At 40.1% G+C, this 26,478-nt stretch overlaps 1 protein-coding gene across 2 annotated transcripts in view; it reads left to right on the forward strand.

Moving 5' to 3' along the window:
• The first annotated feature begins 32 nt into the window (after nucleotides 1-32).
• ASB7 (ankyrin repeat and SOCS box containing 7) overlaps nucleotides 33-26,478 on the forward strand; it is a 52,269-nt gene continuing 25,823 nt past the window's right edge. The window contains exons 1-4 of one of the 2 annotated variants that reach the window (XR_007152979.1): nucleotides 33-738; nucleotides 902-995; nucleotides 8,255-8,376; nucleotides 10,757-11,018. Coding sequence is in view for 1 of the 2 variants with exons in the window: in XM_047862755.1 (XP_047718711.1) it covers nucleotides 10,808-11,018 (211 nt within the window). In the remaining variant the exon portion in view is untranslated. The remainder of the gene's footprint in view (nucleotides 739-901; nucleotides 996-8,254; nucleotides 8,377-10,756; nucleotides 11,019-26,478) is intronic. The other variant, XM_047862755.1, reaches the window with a different exon arrangement.

The raw sequence follows: 26,478 nt of genomic DNA on the forward strand, positions 1-26,478 counted from the left end.
GCATCGGAAGCCACAGTGGGGAAGCCGAGGGGGAAATGAGTGAGGCCAATCCGAGACGAGTCCCAGCCTCGATCGGCACGCCTCCTCTAACTGTCGCGAATGCGCAGATGGCTTTACGGCAGGCAAGGGGTGGGGGCAGCTGGGGGTAAGGAGGGGAGAAGGAAGCAACCAACCAACCAAGTCGCCCCCACCCCCCACCCCCACCCACCCCGGACCTGGTTTACGGCTCCGGGCTCAGGCTCCAGTGCGGCCGCTGATTGGCTGCTGAAGGCTTGGTCCCATCCCAGTGACCCCAAAGTGCTGGAGGGAGGGGGCGGGGGTGGCCCAGTGCAAAGTGCATCCCGAAAGCCCCCTGCCTGGAGCCCCTGCGGCTGGCACTTCGGACCCTGTATGACCCGGGACCTCGCTGCCCTGAGACCTCTCGTGTGCCCCGGTAGCTGGGAGCCTCCGGCCCGGAGCGCGGCAGCCCCCTGCTCCGAGCCCTCAGACCGGGACTGCCCCCCCCCACCCGAGCCGGGACTTCCTCCCTGCACCCCTGCCCCGAGGCTGCCCGGCGGTCAGGACCGTCGCCCCCATTCTGCTCGGCTGTCTGGATGCTCGGCGGGCTGGGGCCGTGAGGCACCAAGAAGGATCAGGAACACCCGTGTCCGGCCCTGCCTGGGATGTTTGTTCAATGGAGAAGTTGGTGAGTGTGGAGAAGGCTGAAAGGAGGAAGAGAAGCAGCAGCTGAGGAGACAGGTAAAGTCAGTTACCTCCCCCGAGGGGAAGGGGACTGGCGGGGAGGAAGAATCACTGCTTCTTCCTGCCTGCCCTTATCACTCTTCCTTTTGCTACCCCTTCTCAGAGCCCCTTCCTCCTCGCCCCTGGGTCACTGCACCACTCACTGGTTTTTGCTTTCCAGGTTTGAGCTGGCTAGAGGAGACGAGAGAGCAGGAAGGGTCAAGCCACCCACCAGAGAAGCAGCAGAGAGCCTCTGACCAGCATCCTGTATAAAGGTAATAAGCCAGATCTCCCCACCCCCATTGTTTATTTCTAGCCCCTATTTCATTAAGCATTGCTTTATTTTCAGCCTGGTTACCTGGAAATGCAAGTCTTTCCTGGCACCCAGTTTCCCAGCAAAAACAAAACTCTGCCGGTGCCTGATCCTTAAGATTTTAATTAATAATAACTTCTCTATCCCAGAAACATATTTTTCCTTCTCTGTACATTGTGTTTTCTTTTTTTCTTTTTCTTTTTTGCATTATCTTTCTGTACACTGTACCATTTACCCTGCTCTGAGACTTTGAGACCTTTTTGTAGCCCCCCCCCCCAAACCTTACTCCCAGAGGAATTCCTCAATTCCTTGTTAATTGCTTGTTAATTCTGAATGACTCTGCTTTTTAATTAAACCACAATTTTCTGTTTTCCCCTTATGTCTGCCTATCACCTTTCCTCTAACTCTGTCAGAAAATCTTTTGAGTTAACTAACAGACAAGGGTTTGGTAGAGGAAGATGCAGTAATGGCTTGAAATTTATGACTTTTGGAAAATAACTTGACTTTTTCTGCTAGTGAAAAGTGAATCTGTGTACCTTAATAGTGTGGATAGTATGAAAGCAATATTTGCTCCTGAAGCATGTACCTGTAACTAACTCTTCTGGCTTTTATGTGTTTCTGTTGACAGATGTGAATGGGTTCTGAAACTGTTATAAAACGATAAGTAATATTTGTGACACCTTAGATTTTCTAGAAGAACTTACAAAACTTCATACAATATTTTGTTAATCATTTGACACTCATGAATTTGAAAACAAAGGGATGTTTTGGTGTGTTTAGAATCTAGGGCTTTATTCTTGCACTCTTCATAGATAAGGTTTATTTCAAAATCCTTACAGATAATTTGTTAGATTGAAATTTAAGCATCTAATTCATGTGATCACATTTCTGTCGTCATATTTTGTTGCTGCTTCTGGAAAATACACCAAAGGTAAGTTTAGGACATTCATGTAATTCCTAAAGAGGGAATATGATCAGGGAAATTATATAAGAGTTAATTCACAAATTAGTCAAGTGAATGACTTCTCTAACATCCAATAACAGGAGTATAAAGTGACTTGTTAATCTCAGAGTTATTTTAATATCTCAGATTGTTTAGGGAATTTCAGGTACAAAGAAGTACTTAAAATAGCAGAAGTTGTTAGGAAATCATTGATTTACTCTGTTCCACTGGACTTTCTGCCTTCCCCCAAAAGAAATTTATGCCTTTCCTGATTCTTTTAATTGTGAAGACATTGCTAAAGATACTTTTAAGTGCTCTGAGGGTTTGCATATTCTTGAGACCTGGTACTGGACTCCAAAGGGAGAGTGTATGCTACTGAATGGAATTGAAATCAGTATCTACCACTGACTGTTCCATGGTGAACATTTAGGGCAGCCTTTATGTGCATATAGGGTCCACTTCACTTCAGTAAAAGCTAGGCAGAAGTCTATAAAAGTTAAAGGCAATTTTCATTATGCAAATATGCGAATCTCCAGAGAGATGCCCAATGATTACTTTAGGAATTTTGTCTTTTAAATGCTAACATATTTGGAATATGTTTTTAAGGTAAAGACAAATGATGTGTTTTCTATTCAGGCCTTCTCACTTACATATTTTTTCTACTTTAGATATGACTCTAGCATGTTTTCATTTGCAAGGGGTGTTACCACCTGAGATGGTAAGGGAGCAGGTCTGTGGCGAGTCAGGCTTGTAAGTTACAGAGAGAACACTGCTTTCTTCTGGTTGCCCGCCAGATCATTCTCATTGCTTAAATAATATTTCATTGCTCCTCTCAGCTTTTAACTGCTTTTCTATGATTAGGGAATATGTATATAAATCGTTGGCATCTATTCCTAGTATTAGCATGATTGAGAGTGTTTGGTCTAGATTATGCTGAACATTTAAAATGTTTAATATGGGTAATTATTTACCAGCATGGACAGACAGTTAGGTAGTTTATATTTTTCAGATTGGTAGTTAACTTTGTGTTGATTCGATTGCCGTGTATACAGGTTTTTAGAGAAAAAAAAAATGGAAAGAGCCTGATTTATTTGATAACCAAATATAGATTTATAGTCACATAGGGAGAATAACTGATTTTAACTGAAGATCTACAGTGATGCATTTAGAGTATGCTGTGGCTCTATACTTACATTCTTTATACCTGAAGTAATATCATGCATGATTATTTAATATTCTATATATATCTGTTTTGTTTACGTTTAACTTTGGTAACACAGAAGTTCATACTATTCCTAAAAAGCCTAAAGTCAGATAAGGTTTATATATTACCTAATATCTGACTTACATCCTTTTATTTCATTTTCAGCTGAAGACACTCCTTAAGGAGAATGATTGTCTCTTTTTTTGCAAACCTTCTAGGTACTGATGTAAGGCTGCTAAGATGATAAAGCCGGACAGGGGTTAATATGATAATATTGACAAGACCTCCTCATTTACAACATTTGTGATTTAAGCCTTGAGTTGAGTCTGGATAGTGCATTATACAATTTCCTTTCTTGCCTCCTTCACATTCCGTGAAAATGGTTGGTTTTTCTGCTGGAACATTTGAGAATTATAGATAAGTTGTGCATGATAACACATCCTTGTGTTACGCGGAGGTCCAGTAATTTGGAGGAAATATGAATACCCTTACTTGTTTTAGAACATAAACACCATGCTAACCATGAGGAATGATACTAGAAAACACTTCTACTTTATTTTGGGTTCCAGGCTCTTGATCATATCAATAGTGCTGGTCAACATAGACCTCGGCCATGTTGTACACTTTGGGCCTTACAGTGTTTCTGCAGCCATCTTCCCTCTTAGAACTTGTGACCCAATGGTGTTTTGTGTTTTTTTTTTTCCTCAGAGCCAATATCCTTGGAGTTGCTGATTTTATTTTCTTACCAGCCTGTATATCTCTGTCTGTTCTACAAAGAAATGCTTATTTCTTTTTTTGAGTAGCAAGCTGTTATCTTGTTTCTAGTGGTGTGAAATCTGAAAGCACAGTTCTAATTTGTATCACCTAATCCAAAAATATGTGGACTTTTAGTGAAAATAATATGCAAAGAGCCATTAGTGACTAATCATTTATGCCAGAGGAAATCGGGGACATGTGGCAAATCTGGTGAAAGTTTTATACAATTTTAGACAGGTCTTAAATATATTTTATATTATAGTTATTTTACTCTTCACTCTGTTCTGTGAATATAAACTTCTTTTAATTATGTGAAGCAAGAAGTTTAGTTTTAACTTAATGAAGTTCCTTTGGCATCTTTATAGAATTTAGTGTTAACATCTTATTTTTTATTTTTTTTAAATGTTTATTTTTGAGAGAGGGAGAGAGACAGCGCAAGTGGGAAGGGGCAGAGAGAGAAAGGGGGAGACATATTATCCGAAGCAGGCTCCAGGCTCTGAACTGTCAGCACAGAGCCCGATGTGGGGCTTGAACCCACGAACCGTGAGATCGTGACCCGGGCTGAGGTCAGATGCCCAACCGACTAAACGAACCACCCAGGTGCTTCAGTGTTAATTTTAATTCCTAAATGTATACTTTCTAGTATGGTCAACAGTGTAAAAGCTCAGAGGCCTGCATTGTTTCCTTTTGACCTGACGTAGATTAGAAAAGATGGATTCGTAAAATTTAAACAACACAATTCAACACACTATCCTGCAGTAAAACCTCATATAAAAATGATAGACATTGGGGAAGTGGCTCATTTTGATACATAATTCTGAAGTCTTGTCTGCATGGTTTGTTTTTTGTTTTTTGTTTCTTGTCTTTTCTGACTGAAACCTGGAATGGGATTTCTAAGATTATACCCTCAGAATTTTAGTCATTGTGAGTCATTAATTTAAAAACAGCTTACACTGTACATTTATTTCTTTAGAAAATAGCCTCCTTGGCCATATTCTATTATTTTATAGGTGACTTCTTCATGAACTATCAGATTTTCAAATGTGCACTCCTTGAGGGGAATATAGACTTTTCTCCATTTTCCTGTGTCTGGACTTCTCTGTGATTTTTTTTTTTTTTTTTTTATTTTTGAGAGAGAGAAAGAACATGTGCAGAGGAACAGGGGAGGGGCAGAGAGTGAGGGAGACAGAGGATCTGAAGTGGGCTGTGCAGTGACAGTGGAGAGCCCAATGCGGGGCTTGAACTTATGAACTGTGAGATCATGACCTGAGTCGGACACTTAACCGACTGAGCCACCCAGGCACCCCAACTTCTCTCTGATTTTTTAAATAGTATGTTTAGTGCTAGATATTGTATTTACTTTTTAAGTTCAATCGTCTTTTTTTTTTATGTATTCATATATGGATAGCTATACTCTATTAAGTGCAAACTCTCCTAAAATAACACCAAGATAAAAATTAATTACTTGTCTGGTGCTTTGGACTATTAGGATGTTTTGGTAATGGTAATTAAGTCATTGCCTTTCATAATTTAAGGGATGCAGCTGACAAAGGACTCTGTGTGCATGGTATGTGTGTCTTGTTTTTTTTCCAGTAAAAACTGTTGCATGTAAAGTGCTCTTTTGGTTTAAACCAATAGTTATTGTTTATAGCACTTGGTATTGTCAGAAAAGGGAAAAATGATCTTAACATTTTTAGGTGTATCTAATTTATTTTAAGTATGCAGAACTCTCTAGTAAAGTTTTACCAGGGGGCGACACCAGTGGCCAAGGCCTAGCAGTGTGCCAAACACATGTCAGGGGCTCCGTGGACTTGCATCTGTCTGATTGAAGTAGCCCATATGGCATTATTGCAAGTTATTGTGGTTTGTGCATCTTTCTTGTTCAGAGAAATAGTCACTTCATCCTTTAACACAAAGCCTTTTCTTGATGTTATTAATAAATCAGTGCCATTTCATATTCCCCTCAACCCCCACTTTGCATGCCCTCCTCCCCACTTACCCCCTCTGCCTCCATGAAAGGGGCGATGGGTAGATAGAAGGCCTAAGAACAAGATTCCTAAAGGCTTGAAACCATGGAGAGCTATCTCCGCTTCTCTTGGGAGGCAGGGGATACCAAGGACACCCTTAGAAGTAAGGCAGCCAGTGCCATTGATTTTTGCAATGTAGATGTAGCTCATGTGGAAAATAATCACCTGTTCATTTGTGGAAAATGCTGGAGGCTTATCATTGGAGACCTCGTTTGCATTTTTTAAACAAATTTTTATTTTAGTATAGTTTTAGATATACAGAAAAATTGCACAGACAGTACAGAATTCCCATATACTCCACACCCAGTTGCCACCAACAGCTTATATTAATAGATGGATTTGTCACAATTAATGAACCAACAATGAACATTATTATTAATTAAAATCCATATCGTGTTCGTACTTCTTTAGCTTTTACCTAATATGCTTTTTCTGTTCCAGGATCTCATCTAGGATACCACATTACATTTAGCCTTCTTGTTTCCATAAGCTCTTCTTGGCCATGACAATTCCACAGACTTCCTTGTTTTTGATGGCTTTGACATTTTGAGGAGTACTGGTCAGGTATTTTGTAGAATGTCCCTCAGCTGGAATTTGTGTGGTGTTTTTCTCATGATTAGGTGGGGGTTATGGGCTTTGGAGAGAAAGATCACCACAGTAAATTGCCATTCTCCTCATTCCATGCTTGTCACGTGACTTGGCACTGGTGCCTGTTAACCATGATCACCAGGCTGAGGTGGTGTTTTTCAGGTTTCTTGCCGTAAAGTTGTTCTTTCCCTCCTTTTCCATGCTTTCCTCATGGGAAGGAAATCTCTACATGACCCACACTAAAGGAGAAGGGAGTTATGCTCTACCTCCCTGAGTAGGGGGGATCCATGCAATTATATGGAATTCTGTACAGGAGATTTGATTCTGCTCCATCCTTTATTTATTCAATCAGAGCATTATGGGCCTGTTGGTATTTATTCTAGACTTTGGGTTAGAATCCATACCACTTATATTTATCTTGTTCAACTTGTTCCAGCTTAGCTACTAAGAGCTCTTGTGGTTGGCCCGTGTTCCTGTGACATTCCCCCATCACTGCATTTCTCTTTGAGCACTTCCTTTTTGGCACAGTGAGATGCTCCAGGCTCATATTGTATATTTCCTGCCCCACTCTCAGAATTGGGCATCTCTGTAAGGATAGTTCTGCATTTTTTTCAGCTTGCCTTGTAGGAGTTCTGATCATGTCTAATTCTCTAATTCATTTTTTTAAGAAATGATAGTTAGTTTTAAGTTAAATATTGTTTCCAAGTGTGTGCTGGCCAAGTCTTTGGCCTTGGAAAAAGGAAAGGGTCAAAGTGGACTATATACTGATGTGGATTGGTTGTAAATTCTGGTGTGCAACCAGCAGCACCTAGGACTGCCACTCTTCCCCATAGTACGTCAGGTTGTTAGGTTTTCAGGTAGCCCAGCCTTTCCTGTTTAAGTGATGGAGGGGTTAGCATACCTACCCTACTGGGATGGGGTGGGGTAATAGTTCTCTCAGTGAGTAATTTCTAGAGTGATTTGAGCATAAAGTGTGGAAGTCACTTAGCATGTGCTCTTAACCTTAATGGAGTTCATAGACCTAGGGTTTAATCTATATGAAGAAAGATCCTTTTTTTCTTTCAATTGTAGAGAGGATTTTTCCAGAATTCATATAGGGAAGCTGGCAAGGATGTTGTTAATCTTTTACGCAGTTTGATGTATATATAAAGGAATAACCATTTCAAAATGATTAACATAATGCTTTTTAGGGCATATGAAGAGCCAGCATTTAAAGATATACTCTCCTTTTGGTTGTCATAGATTCCATTTTGGCCCTGACCACCTACTATATTGAATGAACACATACTTTCATTTTTGTCCTGTTTAGAAAAGAGCACACGCCTAACAGTGTCAGTTAAAAAGTAATTCAGATGAAGCAAGCCTGAAAATATATTCTGAATAGAGCAAAAAATAAGATAAAAGGAACCTGTACTTGCATCTAAATTTCAAATGTGTGATTTTTTTTTTTTTAATTTACTCTTTTTCAAAAAACTGCCCTTTTAAGAAAAAAAATCCTGAAAATACACCATATCCTGTACCAGTTTGGAGATTAATGTAAGTCTCAAGATTATTTTCTCTAAGAACTGACCTGAGTTCTTTCTCTGCTCTGGAAGTTTGATAGAAAGCACTAAAATTTAAGCTCATTGAAAGGTAGAGTGTGTAGGCATCTCTGATTTTTTATTATTTTTAGGAATCTTCCCATAATTGGTATTTGTTTTTAGGTTAAGAAAGCTCAATCACGCTGCAATCTGGACACACTCTGAGCCTTCTCCTCACAATGCTGTATGTGCACAATGGTTATTAGGCAATCCACGTATCAGAAGAAGGGACATTCTTCTACAAGGTAAGTGACTGAAGGTTATTGGTCATCTGTGCAGTTCTGGGGAGGAAAATCCATATAGCTTTTGCTTTTCCCTTCAAAGCAGCTAACATATATTAAACACAACACTTGCTAAAAGAAAATCCAGGTTTTTGTTTGTTTATTTTTTATACTGTTTGAATCTTACATAGTAGACCTCATTTAAGAGCCAAGATAATGGTCTCATTTAAAAAAAAAAAAATCTGTTAAAACTGATTTTGAGCATATAGTAGTAGTTTTCATTAATTTCTTCCAGTGGTATTCAGTGTCTTTGCTTACAACTCTAAAAATACACAGAAAGCTATTCCAAAAGGGTTCTTGGTCGTTTTTAAGATGAGAGACTTAGTTTTATAGTGTTGATTGAAAAAGTAATTAAGCAAAGGGATAAGGGAGAAAATCATGTTTATTAAGGAGACAAATTGTCAGGAAATTTCTCATTTCCAAATTTTCTCTGAGGAGATAGCTCTTTGTAATAGTAGCCTGATATTTTTAAATTATATTACTTAATAGGAATACGAGTTTGAAATAACCATTTTCACTTTATGAAACAACATAGGACATTTGATTGTATTCTTAAGCTGTGATGATTTGACCTAGGTCAGGCTTAAGTTTACCTTTGCACAATCTATAGCAAGAGGTTTTGCAAGATAAATTATTATTGGTAACAAGATTATCCCAAGATGTCTAACCTACATAGGAGACCAAAATGTCTTTAAAGGACTTTATCACATAATTTTTTATTTTTAGAAATGGAAGCCGCCTAATTAGGAGATGAGTCTAATCTATTCCTTAAAATTAGCCCAGATGGAATGGCTTCTTAGAAGCGTGTTAGTTTAAGCTTCTGTAAGCTTCTGTAAAGCTTAAAAACCCACTGAAAAAGTTTTTTTACACACACATGTAAGGGCCACTTTTCACAATTCACTTTGGACTTTTTCCTCTTTGCATGAAGGAGGTCTCGTTTTATATTGAGCCTGAGTGCACACCTCTTTTGTGACCTGTTAGAGGGTGCAGAAGTCCAGGACACTACTTTTTCTTTAAAATGATTTTTTTTTCATGTGGTGTTGTTTCAATTCTTACAGGTTTTTTTTTTTTTTTTTAATCTCACTTGGATTTTCTACATTTTCTTTTTTTAATTAATTTGTTTTTGAGAGGGGAGGGGGCAGACTGAGGATCCGAAGTGGGCTCTGCGGTGACAGCAGAGAGCCCGAAGAGGGGCTCAAACTCATGAACCGTGAGATCATGACCTGAGCCAAAGTCAGATGCTTAACTGACTAACCACCCAGGTGCCCTGATTCTTAGAGTTTTTAGATATTTTGTGTGATCTTGGTACTTTGCCAATTAGAGTAAAACTTTTAGAAAACTGAAATTAGAAAAGTGGAAAAGATAACGTAGCAGAAAAAGAGGGGTGGTAAATCATGCATCAAATAACAAAGTGGGGAGGATAGAAAGAAACAAACAAAAGGAAAATGCATACTCTCTATGCATTTTACTTTACCCCACGTACTTCTTTCCCCCGCCAAACCTCTCACCCTTTGGGGCTAAAAATAAAATATTGAAATACTTTAGGGGACTCATCTAAAGTTTTTCATTTTTTTTTTTAAATGCTTCTCATAGTCTTTAATCTTCATAGGCTATGAATTGACCATTTGATACCCTGCATTCACTCACTGATCTGTGATCGAGTCCTTGAATGGTTTATAACTGCATGCATTAGGGAAATTAAACTCTTTTTAAAAATTTTTTTAAAATGTTTGTTTATTTTTGAGAGAGAGAGAGAGACAGAGCATGAGTGGAGGAGAAGCAGAGAGAGAGGGAGGTGCAGAATCTGAAGCAGGCTCCAGGTTCTGAGCTCAGCACAGAGCCTGACGGGGGGCTCGAACTCACGGATCCATGAGATCATGACCTGAGTGGAAGAAATCACATGCTTAACCAACTGAGCCCTATCCCTCCCCCCCCCCCCCCCCCCCCCCGTGCCCCAGGGAAATCAAACTCTTAAGGCAAGCACTCACCTGACTACTCTGTTGTCTCCCATTTTCTGGCTGCCCAGCATCACCTTCCATTATACCTAAAATATGCTGCTATGTTCATAGGATGTTTGCTTTGAGTTTTCAAAAGACTACAGAAGAAATTTCCTGTAACTGCAACTTAAGGCATTATGCCTGGCTTTTTGTTTGAAATCTTTTATAATCTTTGGGAAGCTACCAAAGTTCCGGTTATAAGAGGTGCATATTAATTAGTTGTAGTAGGATGAACTGTCATGACTAAGATTTACATGATTTAACAATGGAAAATTCTGTGCTATTTAATAGACACACTGCGAGGAGCCAAGTATTCTAAATTTCACATGTTCTACTTGCCCTTAAAGGCTGTTCCCTGTGACCTAATGAATCCTTGGTAAAAAGTGGACTCAGCTAGGATGTTACACCACCATTGTCGAAGGAACCCTGAACTCCAGGAAGAATTGCAGATTCAGGCTGCAGTGGCTGCCGGGGATGTTCACACAGTACGAAAGATGTTAGAACAAGGCTATTCTCCAAATGGCCGGGATGCTAATGGCTGGACCCTTCTTCATTTCTCTGCAGCAAGAGGGAAGGAAAGATGTGTTCGAGTATTTCTAGAACATGGAGGTGAGTTTTCTGGAAGCAAACCTTTTTTGTCAAGGAGAAACTTAAATTATATTTAGTTTAAATATATGTGTACATGTATATAATGTTTAATGCTTCCCTTTGGTTGATACCCACCTTCTTATTCTCTCTTTTGTGAAGATTTGTTGCAGGTGTGCTGCGTTTTGCTTAAAGCCAGATTGTTTAAAGCGCAATTTGGTGAATATAATGTGCTTCCCCCGCCTGTAACTGTATTTATACACAGCCAGATTTTCCTGGGTCATTTCAAGTAAAAGCAACCCTCCATGTTGTCCGGCTGCTTCTGTTTCGGAAGCAGAAGTGGTTGTGGTACCCACAATTAGAGAGTTGCACAAGTTTCCCGTTTGATAATTGCTCATGCAAACAGACCTAGCAGGGGTCCCTTTAAGTGTCATGCCCTTAATGAAGTCCTATCTTTTGAAGTTACCTCTTTAAAAAAAAAACTTTTGGATGGCATCTTTTATTACTGTTTTAGAGCTCCTGCCTTTTCCAGATCTGTACATAGTTTGTAGGTTAGAAGATAGATTATCTGAGGTCTTGTTGTGTATAAATATACACATTTGGGAACGACATCTGACATTTTATGCTTTTGCTTTGAAAATCTGTGCATTCCCATAGTTAAAAATTTCCATAATAATAAGAGCTAATACGCAGTCCGTGAGTTCGAGCCCCGCGTCAGGCTCTGGGCTGATGGCTCAGAGCCTGGAGCCTGTTTCCGATTCTGTGTCTCCCTCTCTCTCTGCCCCTCCCCCGTTCATGCTCTGTCTCTCTCTGTCCCAAAAATAAATAAACGTTGAAAAAAAAAAAAATTTTTAAAAAAAAATAATAAGAGCTAATAATTATCCCAGACTAGTTAACTTTTTTCCCCAGTTGAATTTCTTAATTTTCCAAAGATGGGCTAGATGTATTCTGTATTCATACCCATTTTATCTTTGTAAATTATGGTGTAAAGCAGCTTATTTGGGACTCAGGTTCCACACATGCCCCTTCCGGGGCCTGCACTGCTCTTTGACAACCATTTGGTTTTGTTTTAAGGTGTGCTATGTTATGAGATGAGTCAGCCTTGTAAACCCACCCGAAGTACAGAAAACTTGAGAAGTCCCAGGGTTCTCTTGAAGGTCGTGCGAATTACGTGAAACTAGGGACATGGAGGCTGTGAGTGGGAACTAATTGCAGGGCGATGCTAAGCCCGGGACCCCGGGTCTTCACACACCCCAGGGGTTCCATAACAGCAACTAAATCCCTGAAACGGTGGATCGTTGACGGCCCAGCCGTTTGCTGTCCCATGCCTGCTGTGTAGCTGTCCTCCCTCCCTCCTGCCACCCTGGCTCTTCCCTCAGTTCACCTTCCTCTTTAGAAACCTCAGTCCTGATGTTGATGAAGGGGAAATACAGAGAGGAACAGGATAAAGATCAGGGAAATTGAAAACCATAGGATCTGAAAAATTCTGGCAGTGCTTACCAAGATCAGAGTTGACATTTTTTTTTAATGTTTATTTATTTTTGAGAGGGAGAGAGAGTGCAAGCGAGCAAGCAGGGAGAGGTAGAGAGAGACACACACACAGAGTCTGAAACAGGCTCCAGGCTCCCAGCTCCGAGCTGTCAGCACAGAGCCTGACATGGGGCTTGAACTCATGAACTGTGGGATCATGACCTGAGCTGAAGTTGGATGCTCTGTCAGCTGAGCCACCCAGGTGACCCCAAGAGTTGACAACCTAGTCCTGTTACTTTTTGCTTCTGCCAGCCTTACTTTTAAGCAATTAACTAAGGGGAAAAAAAAAGTCAATTACTCAGGTAATAACATTACTGTGTCTCCTTAAGTAAAACAGTTTTCAAATAAATCACAAATAAAGCCAAAGACCCCTTTGCCCAACTCCCAATCCTTTCTGCCTGCCCTTCTCAGAAGTAACCATAGGTATGAGTTTGGGATAATTTCCTCATATTGTTACTTACTTATACTTACAGAAAATATGTCATATTGTGTTGTGTGTGGTTTTAGAACATAAAATGATATTGTACTGACCATGGTATCCTGCAGTTGTTTTCTGCTGAACTGTACAACTTAAGATTTTTTCTAAATAAGGGATTGGCAAACTCCTGTAAAAGACCAGATAGGAAATATTTTAGGCTTTGCAGACCCTACTGTCTCTGTCATAAATACTCCACTCTGCCTTTGTAGGTAGCATGAAAGTGGCCATAGACAATTTGAAGCAAATGAGTATGCCTGGTGCAAATACAACTTCATAAAAACAAATGGTGGGCCAAAGTTGGCCTGTGGGCCACAGTTTTCTGAACTCTGCATCCTCACTCACCCTCCCCTCTGTGTAGCCATGGGTGTGTGTGTGTGTGTGTGTGTGTGTGTGTGTGTGTATAGGTATTTTTAACAGCTTCTATTGAGGTAGAATCCACATGCCTTACAATTCACCCATTTAAAGTGTGCATATAGTTCAGTGGCTTCTAGTATATTTGTAGAGTTGGGCATCCATCATCACAAGTAATTTTAGAACATTTTCATTACCCCCGAAAATACTTGGGACTGTTCTATAATACACATAGATTTACTGTGTTTTTTTTTAGCCGCTAATTATAATATTTATTAGTATGGACGCACTGTCTTTTGTCTAAACCATTCTTTATTTTTTATTTGAGCATGGCTAAAATTTTCTCAGTGGATTTTATTTGTTGAGAACATAACATATGTGGTTAAAAACCAAAGGATAGTTATTCTGCACTGTTCAGTGAGGGGAAAACGCCTGCTCTCTAGCACCTGTCTGTGACATCCCTTCCCAGAGGCAGTCACTCTTACTGGTTTCTTTTGTGTCCCGGCAGATATAACCTGTGTGTCTAGGTGCATATAATATTCCATCCTCCTCCTTCTAGCCTGCTCCTTTTCTTGTTAATAGTCTATTCCACATCTTGCTTTTTCCACCTGCCAGTTTAGCCCAGCAATAACTCCTTATCACTACTGACAGTATCTCACATTCTGTCGCACAGATGTAATTTATTTAAACTTATCCCTCATTGTTGGACATTTTGATTTTTCATTTTTCTACTACTAGAAAGAGTATTACAGAGAATGTCCTTGACTGAATTTTTTTTTTTTTTTTTAATGTATGTGAGAGTTTATCTCTTGGATAATTCCTAGAAGTGCAATTGCCAAACCAAAAGGATGTTTAAAAAAAGGTTTTTTTAATAGATTTTTTGACAAATTGTTCTGCAAATGTTAGGATGGCGCTGTCTTTACTGACCAGTAGGATAGCGCCTGTTCCCCCACCTTTGCCAGGCATCCATCACAAGATGGTTTGCTCTTCCTCTTTGTGATTTGCTTGCCTCTCTCTCTCTCCCTCTCTCCCTCTCTCTCCCCCTCTCTCCCCCTCTCTCTCCTTCCTCCCCCCCCACCCCCCCATCCCCCCCCCACCCCGAAATGACATTTGAGTAACAAAACATTGCAACACTGGGCTGCTTTGCTGGTCATTTTCTTATTGGCTTGTAGGAATTGTTCGTATATTCTTCTTTGTTAGATATGTGTTGTGCCAATCTTCTCTCCGGTTTTAGCTTTATCTTCTTGATGTCGTGTTTGTTTTTGTTGGGCAGAAGTTTGCATTTTATTGTAGTTGAATTTTATTTTTCATCTACCTTAGGATGTGTGCTTTTTGTGTCTTGCACACCATGCCAGTGGGTCATTATTTGCCTGTATTTTCTTCTAAAAAGTTTTATGGCACATAGATCCTTAATCTATTCCAGAGTTGATTTTGGTGTCTAGTATGAGATGGTCAGGTACAATTTCATACTTTTTCCCCATAAGGGTAGCCTCAGTCATCACTTCTGTCCTCATTGCTGTGTCTTTCTGGCTCAGATATAAAGTTTTCATATATGCATGGTTCCATTGAGTCTAGTGTCTGTTGGTATAACCCTGAGTTAGTATAATACTGTTATAATTAATATCACTCTGTAATTAAAGTTTTGATTTGCAGGAGGAGGCGGGTATGGCAAATCTCTTTGTTATTCTGTTCTTTAAGGATGCTTTGGCTACTCTTAGCCCTTTATGTTTTCTTATAAAATTTTAAAACAATAGAACTAAATGTTTTGGAGAAGCTTCTCAATTGTTTTTACATAGCACCTTTTACTCACTCCTGTTACCCTAACAGAATTAGGAGGTTTGGGAAGTATTTTTTTCCTAGCACATTATATATCAATTTGGAAACATTAACAGGAGAAGAACTTTCCTCCTTCCCTGTGCCCTTGGCCGCAGGTAATGCTTCTCAGTGCTCTGTGTTTAGTCTAAGCCTGCCTTCTGACCTCTAGACCAGCGTGTCCAGCTGCGTGTTAAGCCTCTGCACGTTCCTGGCTCACACACAGCACAGGCTGCTGCTTGGACATGTTCTTTTATAGCTAACGGCACCACAGCCTGCTAGGCCAGCAGTCTAGAAACCACCCTCGACGCTCTTCTAAATAGTTGCCAGATCTTCTCATTTCTTTTCATTGGAGGCACTGCCCCACATTTGGGTGAGGAATCCTCGTGCCTCACCAGGACTGTGATGATGTTCTCCTTCATCCCTGCTTCCAGTCTTGCCCCCTCCCAGCCAGTCTCTAAACAGAATGATCTGTGATGAAAATTAAAATGGGGCGCCTGGGTGGCTCAGTCATTTGGGCATCCGACTTCAGCTCAGATCATGATCTCACGGCTTGTGAGTTCGAGCCCTGCATCGGGCTCTGTCCTGACAGCTTGGAGCCTGCTTCTGATTCTGTCTCCCTGTCTCTCTGCTGCTCCCCTGTTTGCACTCTGTTTCTCTCGCTCTCTCTTTCTCTCTCCTTCTCTCTCCCTCCTCTCTCCCTCTCTCTCAAAAATAAATAACATTAGAAAAATTAAAATGAAAATATTTCCTTTTTAAAATCACTGAAAGTTTTCCATCTCTCTTAGGGTAATAGTCAAAATTCTTAATGTGACCTACATGACCCTCATTGTTCTGGCTCCTCTGCGATATCTTTCCAGCTTCATCTTTGAGCCGCAGCCTCTCTGTGTTCATTCACATCCACTGAGCCCAGAGGCCTATGCGCAGGACCTGCTGAGTCCCCCTGCTCACCCTGCTGCTACCACTTTCACCTCATTCATGCCTGCTTCTCTGTCAGCTCTCATGTATCACTTTCTCAAGGAAATCTCTTATCATCCAGACTTGGGTAGATCCTTCTGTTGTATGATATTATTGTCTGTACCTTTTTTTTGTAGCTCCTATCACAAATGTAATGATTTATTTGTGTACTATTCTGTTTAATGTCTTTATCTCCTGTTGAAGCTTCGGAGGGTAGCACCCATATCTTCTTTGTTCTCAATGAGAGAGAGAGGAGACACATACCAGCTATCTCACAGAATTGCTCCCCAGCCATACGGAGACAAGACTAATCCTTTCTTTAAAAATATTGAATATTGGTTGAAAATGGGCCAGTCTTGTTGTGGGATTAGAAAAGTGTTTGAATTTGACCTACCTGCTCTTGTCCTAAAACCATAGTTTCTTTAAGAGCTTGAAAATTTCCAGATTGGCCCCCCTCCTGTTAATAAGCTTCTCTTGTGATTGGTATTAAGGTGAACTGAAGTCCAGTTCAAATGTGGGTAAGTGAGCAAAATAAGCCACAAAAAACAAAGGTTCATTTCTCTTCCCCTCCTCCTCCTGGCCCCCAGTCCCATGAGGGTGGGGGAAGGTTCATAGAGATAGTTAGATGAGGCGGCCCGTTGGTCCTCCATTAATCACTTATTCATGTATTTATTCTGCAAATATTCATTGGGTACCTAACATATGCCAGGCTCTGCGCCAGGCACCAAGGTACAGAATGAGCGTTGTGCTAGCCGTCTGGTCCTTCATAGTCAAGTGGCTGGATAGATTTATAGCCAATGCTTATTGAGCACTTAGTAGTAGCCTAATGCTTCACAGCAGCTCTGTAAGGGTGAGTAGTAGTTTTTCCATTGAGAAAACTGAGCCACAGAATGGGAAATAATTTGCCCAAGGCCATTCACCTCATAAATCGTGGAGCTAGGGTTCAAATCCACTGTCTTAGCTATGATTCTGTATGGCCTGCCTATACGGATACAATGCAGTTCCAACAGAGTGAGCTAAGTGCCGGGTATAAAAAGTCCCCACTGTTGCAGTGGTGGATGTGGGGGCCACAGCAAAAGAGGTTTACTAGAGAAAATATAGTTTGACTTGAGATCCTGAAAGGTGGGGCAGGGATGGGGCAGTGGAAGGACAGAGATGTGGGATTTTTGAAACACATAGGACACTGAGTGTGAAGGGTAGAAGAAGAAAGGAACATGTTTGGTTTTAGGAACTGAGAAAAGTTCAGTATGATTAGAGCATATCCAATAATTTATTCTATGGACTGTATTAGCCATTTAACATCTGATAGAGAGGAGTGGCAGAAACGGATGCATTTTAGCAAATTCACTAGTGATAGTATGTGAACTTAGTAAAAGGGCCTGCAATCTCAGCAAGAGCAGGTGGGTGCCTGCTTCCTGATCAGAACTCTGGTCTCATTTCCCTGCACCCCACTCTAAACACATTTATTGAGCACCTGCTATGTGTCAAGCACTGTTCTGAACGTAATGGGAATACAGCAACAAAATAAAGTGCTGTCATGGCACTTACATTTCGTTTTTTTGTATTTAAGTTTATTTGTTTAGAGAGAGCGAGCGTGTGCAAGTGGGGATGGGGCATAGAGAGAGAACCCAAGGAAGCTCTGCACTATCAGCATGGAGCCTGATGTGGGGCTTGATCTCACGGACGGTGATATGAAGACCTGAACTGACTCAAGCAGGCTCCACACTATCAGCGTAGAGCCCAATGAGTGGCTTGAGATCATGACTTGAGCCAAAATCAAGAATCAGTCGCTTTAACTGACTGAGCCACCAAGGCGCCCCAGCCCTTAAACATTTCTGAGTGAAGGAAATTGATGGTGAAATGTACAATGTCAGGTGGTGATCAGTGCTGTGAAGAAAGGTGAAGCAGAGAAGGGATAAAGAGGTATACAGGATTTTGTTTTAAATTAGGTATTTAGGGAAGGCCTCCAGTGTGCTGTTTGAATTGAGTCCTGGAAGAAATGAAGACCACACCATGAGAATATCTGGGAGAAAAACGTGAAAGATAAAGGGAACAATGGGGCACCTGGGTGGCCCCGGTTAAGCGGCCGACTTTGGCTCAGGTCATCATCTTGTGGTTGGTTCACGAGTTCAAGCCCTGCATTGGGCTCTGTGCTGACCACTCAGAGCCTGAAGCTGCTTCAGATTCTGTCTCTGCTTGCACACTGTCTTTCTCCTGCTTGCACACTGTCTCTCTCAAATATAAACATTAAAAAAAATTTTTTTTTAAAGAGGCAAAGGGAACAAACGAGTGCTGCACAAGTTCTGGGAAGGGAACGTACTTAGCACTTTGAAGAAAAAGCCAGGAAGACTACAGCAAGAACAGAACGATGGGAGAGAGGCTAAAGAGATGATGAACTGGCGTGTTCCGTAGGTCCTTGAAGGTTCAAAAAGGCTTTGGACTTTGTTCCAACTGAGAATGGAAAACCATCGAAGGCTTCTCAACTGAAGAATGAGAAGACCTTACTGAAGGGCTCACTCTGGCTTAAGGAGGTAGATTGTAGAGGAGCAAAAGATAAAGGGGAAGACCTGTCGGGAAGCTTTGGAATAGTTGAGGCAGGAGATACTAGTGGCTCATCCTAGACAAGAAGGATGAGTTGAGAAGTGGTCCTACGTTGAGAAGTGGTCAGATTCTGGAGAGGTTTTGAAAGTGGAGCCAACAGGCTTTGCTGATAGATTAGTTGGCCATGTGGTGGCAGTGAAAAGAAATCAAGATAACTGAGGTCTGGGGCCTGGGGGAGAAAGAGTTGCCATTGAATGAGCAGCTGAAAGTTAACCAAATGCAATTAAGAAAAAGGGGACATAGGGGCACCTTGGAGGGCTCAGTTGGTTAAACGTCCGACTTCGGCTCAGGTCACGATCTCATGGTTTGTGAGTTTGAGCCCTGCATTGGACTCTGTGCTGACAGCTTAGCCTGGAGCCTGCTTCCGATGCTGTCTCTCTCTCTCTCTCTCTCTCTCTCTCTCTCTCTGCTCCTCCCCCACTCGCGTGCTGTGTCTCTCTCTTAAAAATAAATAAACATTAAAAAAAATTAAAAAGAAAAGACACAGATGCTTAATACAAACCATTCACCACTGTAATACCTGTTCACCTGCACAGTGAAACCGCTAGTGAATGATCAGCTCTAACCCAAATGCAGAGATAACAGGCTGCCTGGGACCCTACTGGGATGCCAGCGATACGGCCACCAGGGAAGCCTGGTTAGGGAACAGCTGTGTGAAGCCATACTTGTTGGTCCTGTGGGAGGAATCCAGTTTCACTGAGAAAATGAGCAAGTTTGACTTGGTTAGTTGATGCTGTCTCTATTCCAGAAGGTAGAAAAAAAAAGTGAGGTTCTCTTTCTTATTTAATCCTAGGCTGTCCGTAGCAGGCATGGCTATTTACATTTAAATTAAATTTTAAAAGAAATTAAAAAATAAATTCTAAATGAAATTTAAAAAATTCAGTTCTTCATTGAGAGTAGCCTCTAAATGAAATTTAAAAAATTCAGTTCTTCATTGAGAGTAGCCGTGGTTCAAGTGCTCGATAGCTACACGTAACTAGTAGCTACTATGTTAGGCCTCACAGATATAAAACATTAGCTTGTGCAGGTAAATTACATTTTGCTGCTTTGCAGGCATTCCTTGGAGATGAGCAGGTTGGGTTCCAGACGACGTCAATAAAGTGACTATCACAGTAAAGCAAGTCAATGAATTTTTGTTTTTCCAGTGCACGTAAGGGTTATGTTGATACTATACTGTAGTCTGTTAAGTGTGCATTATGTTTAAAAATATTTCTACATGCCTTAATTAAAAAATACTTAATTGCTAAATGCTAACATCTGAGCTTTCAACTGGTCCTAATCCTTTTGCTGGTGGAGGGTCTCGCCTCCATGTTGACAGCTGCTGGCTGATCAGGGTGGTGGTTGCTGAAGGGTGTGGTGGCTGTGGCAATTTCTTCAAATGACAGTGAAGTTTGCCACATCGATTGCCTCTTCCTTTCGTGAACATTGCTCTGTAGCATGCGATTCTGCTTGATAGCATTTTGCCCACAACTTCTTTCGAAATTGGAGTCATTCCTCAAACCCTGCCACTGCTTTATCAACTAAGTTTATGTACCATTCTAAGTCCTTCGTTATTTCAACAACCTTCATAGCATCTTCACCAGAAGTAGATTCCGTCTCAAGAAACCGCTTTATTTGCTTACCTGTAAGAAGCAATTTCTCACTGTTCAAGTTAGATTGTGAGATGCAGTTCAATTCCATCTTCAGGCTCCACTCCTTTTTAAAAAAAAAATTTTTTTTTTATATTTATTCATTTTTGAGAGAGAGAGAGAATGAGCAGGGGAGGGGCAGAGAGAGAGAGAGAGAGAGAGAGAGAGAGAGAGAATGAATCTGAAGCAGGCTCCAGGCCCCGAGCCGTCAGCACAGTGCCCGATGCGGGGCTCAAACTCATAGACCACGAGATCGTGACCTGAGCCAAAGTCAGATGCTCAACCAACTGAGCCATCCAGGTGCCCCTTCCAGGCTCCACTGCTAATCCTAGTTCTCCTGCTGTTTCCACCACAGCTGCAGTCCCTTCTTCCTCTGAGGTCTTGAACCCTGGAAATCATCCATGAGTGTTGGAATCAACTTGTTCCAAACTCTTGTTCATGTTGATATGTTACCTCTTCCTGCAAATCACAAATGTCCTTAACTACAATTAGAGTGGTGAATTGTTTCCAGAAGGTTTTTAATTTTCTTTCCCTGGATCCATCAGAGGAATCACTGTGTATGGCAGCTGTAGCCTTAGAAAATATATTTCTTAAGTAATAAGATTTAAAAGTTGAAATTACTACTTGAACCATTGGCTGCAGAATGGATGTTGTGTTAGCAGGCATGAAAACAACATTAATTTCATTGTACATCTCCATCAGAGCTCTTGGGTGACCAGGTGCATTGTCAACAAGCAGTCACATTTTGAAAGGAATCTTTTTTTTTCCCAGCAGTAAGTCTCAAAGGTAGGCTTAGAATGGTATGTTATCTGTGTTGTAAACAGATGTGCTGTCATCCCGGCTTTGTTTTTTCCTTTATAGAGCATTGGCAGAGTAGATTTAGTTGACTTTTAAGGACCCCAGGATTTTCGAAATGGTAAATGAGCACTGGCTTCAACTCAAAGTCACCAGCCACGTTAGCCCCTGATAAAAGAGTCAGCCTGTCCTTGGAAGCTTCGAAACCAGGCATTGACTTCTCTTTAGCTTCGAAAGTCCCACATGGCATCCATCTTCTTCCGATCGAAAGCTGTTTTGTGTACGTTGAGAATCTATTGTTTAGTGTACTCACCTTCATTAACTATCTCAGCTAGATCTTCTGGAGAACTTGCTGCAGCTTCTACATCAGCACTTGACGCTCACCTTACACTTTGATGTTATGGAGACGGCTTCTTTCCCTAAACCTCACGAACCAACCTGCTAGCTTCAAATTCTTCCTCTTCAGCTTCCTCCTCTCTCTGAGCCTTCACAGAATTGAAGAGAGTGAGGACCTGGCTCTGGACTAGGCTTTGGCTTAAGGGAGCTTGGGGCTGGTTTGATGTTCTGTCCAGACCACGAAAACTTTCTCTGTATCAGCAATAAGACTGTTTTGCTTTCTGATCATTTGTGTGTTCACTGGAGTAGCACTTTTCATTTCCTTCAAGAACTTTCCTTTTGCATTCACAGCTTGGCTAGCGGGCTCCAGAGGCCTAGCTTTCAGCCCGTTTTGGCTTTCGACATGCCTTCCTCACTAAGCTTAAATCATTTCTAGCTTTTGATTTAAAGTGGGAGACACATGGCTCTTCCCTTTCACTTGAATACTTAGAGGCCATTATAGCGTTATAAATTAGCCTCGTTTCAGTATTGTTAGGTCTCAGGGGACAGGAAGGAGAGGGAGAAGGATGGGGTAATGGCTAGTTGCTGTTGCTTATTATTCCCATCTTATGTGGATATAGTTCATGGTACCCCAAACCATTACAACAGTAACATCAAATATTGGACACATAATATAATATATTAGTAATATAATAACTAATATAATAATTAGTGATAGTGTATTACAAATTCTTAATCTTTCTGTTCAGATTATTGTGCTGTTGAAGTTACGCAGAAGAGTCTGTACTATAATAGTGGAAAGTATAAGAAACCCATTATTACTATCATCTTCATTTTCCCACTAGGAATCTCTCTAAAAATTCTAAGATCATGTTGGACATTTTATAAAAATAACATTAAGAGACCCTATCTTAGGTGGGATTATTTATCTTTAGACTGGGTTCATGTAACTAACCTGGAGGGCAGTAGAAGTTAAGTCCGTAAAGCACATCCCCATAGGAACCTGAGGAAGGAATCTCAGAGTTCTTCTTTATACAGTAGGTAAAATCCTCATGGTGAAACACATGGAAATAAGTTAGAGAGGTAAGGGATGAATCAAAGAAATCCATAGCAGTGTGGTGAGAAATTATTTTTAGCTTTTCAAAAAGGAAAGATTTTGCAAATTATTATCCCAAATGTGATAAAGAAGAAATGGTAGGAATTTATGAAAGCACTTCTAGAAAGCAGTTTGAAAGTATGTATTAGATCCTTAGAATTGGAAGATCTTTTTGTCCAGTAAATTTACTTCTAATTAATTTATTCCAATAAATCCATCTTAAATGAAGGAATTTTTTTGTGTCTGAAAATTTCACCCTTCATTCATATAATTTTTAAAATTCTCATGCCCAAATACAGAGAAATGATTAAATTGGTAGACTATAATCACAAGTATGTGTAATTTTTTAAAAGGTATAGAAGAAAAGCTGCAAGCCTACTGTCAGTGGTGAGAGTAATTATCAGGAAATGCTGGGTTTTTGTGCTGCTGCTTTTCTAAATTTTCAGTTTTTCATTAATGAAAAAATTTGTTTCTAGGAGAAATCCTGTTTGGAGACATTATACCATCTGACTTTCCAACTTTGTATTTTTTGGTGAATTCTTAGCAAAGTTTTAGGTATTTGTCTAGATTTTTTTTTCCTCCTTCACTGTTGCCTTTCTATCCTGTGTTAATACAGCACAATGTATAACTGTTTTAGACCTCCACGCAATGCCTGTACCTGTGTAACTTAGCTAATTGTATTTGGTGCTTCCCAAACCTTTTTTTAAAGAGTAATCACATGTATAGTGAACTAGGGTATGGTGTTTATCTGTGTATTTTCCTGATTTGAGGATTTTGCTTTTAAATACAAATGAGATGCATATCATAGTACATCTATACAAATCTGGTTATGATTTTGGCCAGGTTAGTATGTATATTCCAATCTTTAGACCAACCACTAAAAAAAAAAAAAACAAAAACAAAGATGTACAGTAGTAAAACCTTGGATTGCGAGTAACTTGTTCTGTGAGTGTTCTGCAAGACGAGCAAACATTTCTAATAAATTCTAACTTGATAAATGAGCAATGTCTTGCAATATGAGTTGTACTTGACGCCAGATATCACGTGATCACAACGGAGCCAGTGGTTCTTCTCTCTCTCTTGCTGTGGGATTGTGGTTGATCGTCAATGCAGTGTTACATTTCTGTGAAATCTTCAAAAGGAGGCAAAAGCAAGGGTCAATGGATAGGTTCCTTGATAAAGTTGCACAAAAAGAAAATGATTCCCTTGAGTCAGTAGATAGCTGTGATTCGTTAATGCTAGCAAATGTCGTCCTGTACAATAACCCTCCTCTCTGTTGTCTCCCTCACACCAGCCACGAAGGTTTTCAAAGGTAAGTGCAGGTTAATTTGTTTGTTTTCCTTTATATTTTGTATTTTCTTTATTATTTTGCATTATATTACAGTATTGTAATCATTTTTATATGAATATTTTTGGGTTGTGGAACGCATCTGAGTTTCCATTATTATGGGGAAATTTGCTTTGATATACAAATGCTTTGGATTACAAGCATGTTTCTGGAATGAATTATGCTCGCAAACCAAGGTTTTATTATATAGCTAAAAAGTCAATAGAGAAATTAAAATAAAATACTAAAAAATGACCTAATAGTATAAAAAAGGCAGTAAAGGGAAGAAGGGGAACAAGAGAGGAGATAAATGGAAAACAAAATGGCAGATCTAAGCTCATCTAAGTATCAGTAATTATATTAAATATTAAATGGACTAAACACTCCCAGTTAGAAGCTAGAAATTGTCAAAAAGGAGTAGACAAGATTCAATGAAATGCTGCCTATAAGAGATACACTTTAACTATAGAGATACAGATAGGTTGAAAGTAGAATGGATAAAGATACACCATGCAAATGGTAATTAAGTGAAGGCCAGAGTGGCTATGGCTAACATATAAAATCTATTTTAAGACATAAACTAGTACCAGAACTGAAGAAGGAGGAGTAAGGATCATGGGATGTGTACACAGTAAGAGAGCCCAAAATACATGAGGCAAAAAATTGATAATTAAAGGGAAAAATGGACAGTTATACAATCACAGTTGAAAATTTTAACATCTTGCAGCAGTTGATGGAACAACTAGATAAAGAAATCAATAACTAGAGAAAATCTGAAAAACATCAAACACATTGACTTAATTGAGATTTTTGAAAACTCAAGATTTTGAAAACTGAAAGGCACCCAGCACCTTCAGAATTTACATTTTTTTTCCTGTGTACATGATTTTTTTCATGCGTACATGATAGGATACCAGGATAAAGTCTCAGTAAATATTATGAAATTGTAAGAATATGTTCTCTGACTACGGTGGAATTTTATTAGAAATCAACAACAATAGGATATCTAGAAGAGCCTCAGATGTTTGGAAATTAAACAGTGTTCTGAACTGAATGCTAATGAAAATACAATATATCAAAATTTGTGGGATGTATTTGGTGCTTAGAGAGAAATTTATAACTTTCACTGCTTATAGTAGAAAAGAATTTTATACCAGTTATCCAAGTTTTTACCGTAAGAAACTGAACTCAGAGTGGCTGCCCCCATCTGCCCTTTCTGTCCCCCAACAATCTCTATGGCACGTTATCATGAGGACTGGCATTCTCCTTGCTGCCAGTGGGCAGACCTGCTTTTGGAGCTCAGTAGAAATGCCCTAAGCCTGGAGCATTGTTGAAAATAACAGTGGTCTCAAATTAGGTGGCATACAATCCAGAAAGGCCAACAACACAGCTGCCTCAGGCTGTGATACTGGTTGGAGCAAGCAACACAGTACCCTCACATTTAATAGGAGACCTGGAGAATGAGACAGCCATTTGAGCTTTATTGAGCTTCTGTATATTCCTGGGAATTTGGAAGGCTACATGCATGCTTAAGAAAGACCACAAAGGACCCCAGTTATCAACTCAACCCTGGCTGAACAGGAGACCAGAAGATGAGAGCTTCACTGAATATTGAATGTGTGCCTCAACCTGTATACATATCACCTTGGCAAAAAGTGTGGGAGCCTTGCTCATTAGAGATGTTTAAGTACAACCTCTGACCAGTCATTGGTCAAAGAGAGTTATTTTTGCCAAACATAAGTTATTCTTGGTAGTGGCCCCTAGAAGCCAGAATTTAATAATATTAACAGCTAAGCAGACATGTAAGTGGCTGCATACTGCAGAGGAGACAGATTTTGTATAGTTAGCCTGCCCATTTCACTAAAACAAACAGCAATGGCATCCCACCTGGATACAATTAAGGGTTGCTACAATATAGTCGAAAATCTTTAGTTTTCAGAAAAATTGTGAGACATGCTTAAGAAACAGGAATGTATAGCTCATACATAGGAAATAAAGCTGGCTAATAGAAAGTGTCTCTGGAGGGGTCCAGATGCTATATACTTAGTTAACAAAATTTCAGAGCAGCTATTATAAATGTGTTCAAAGAACTAAGGACAGATACCACATTCAGAGAATTAAAGGAAAATGTGATGACAGTGACTCATCAAATAGACACTAGCAATGCAGAGATAGAATTTACATACATATGAATATATGTGTGTGTCCCCAAATAGAAATTCTTGAGCTGAAAGTACAATAACTAAAATGAAGAATTCATTAGAGTAATTAACAGCAGATTTGAACTGGCAGAAGAAGGAGTCAGTGACCTTGAAAATTGATTAACAGACATTATTTCAGTTTGGGGAACATATAAAAAAAGAACAACAACAAAAATAGAGCCCCACACACCTGTGGGACATTATCAAGAATACTGACATATGCCTGAGGCATAATGGGAGAGCCAGAAAAGAGAGGAGAGAGAGGAAGAGGCAGAAAAAAATATTTAAAGAAATAATAGCCACAGCTTCCCACATTTGATGGAAAATATTAAACTACACATCTGAGGAGTTCAGCAAACTCCGAGTAGGATA

This window comes from Prionailurus viverrinus, chromosome B3 (genome assembly GCF_022837055.1).
Source record: "Prionailurus viverrinus isolate Anna chromosome B3, UM_Priviv_1.0, whole genome shotgun sequence".
In the NCBI taxonomy this organism is placed as follows: Eukaryota; Metazoa; Chordata; class Mammalia; order Carnivora; family Felidae; genus Prionailurus; species Prionailurus viverrinus.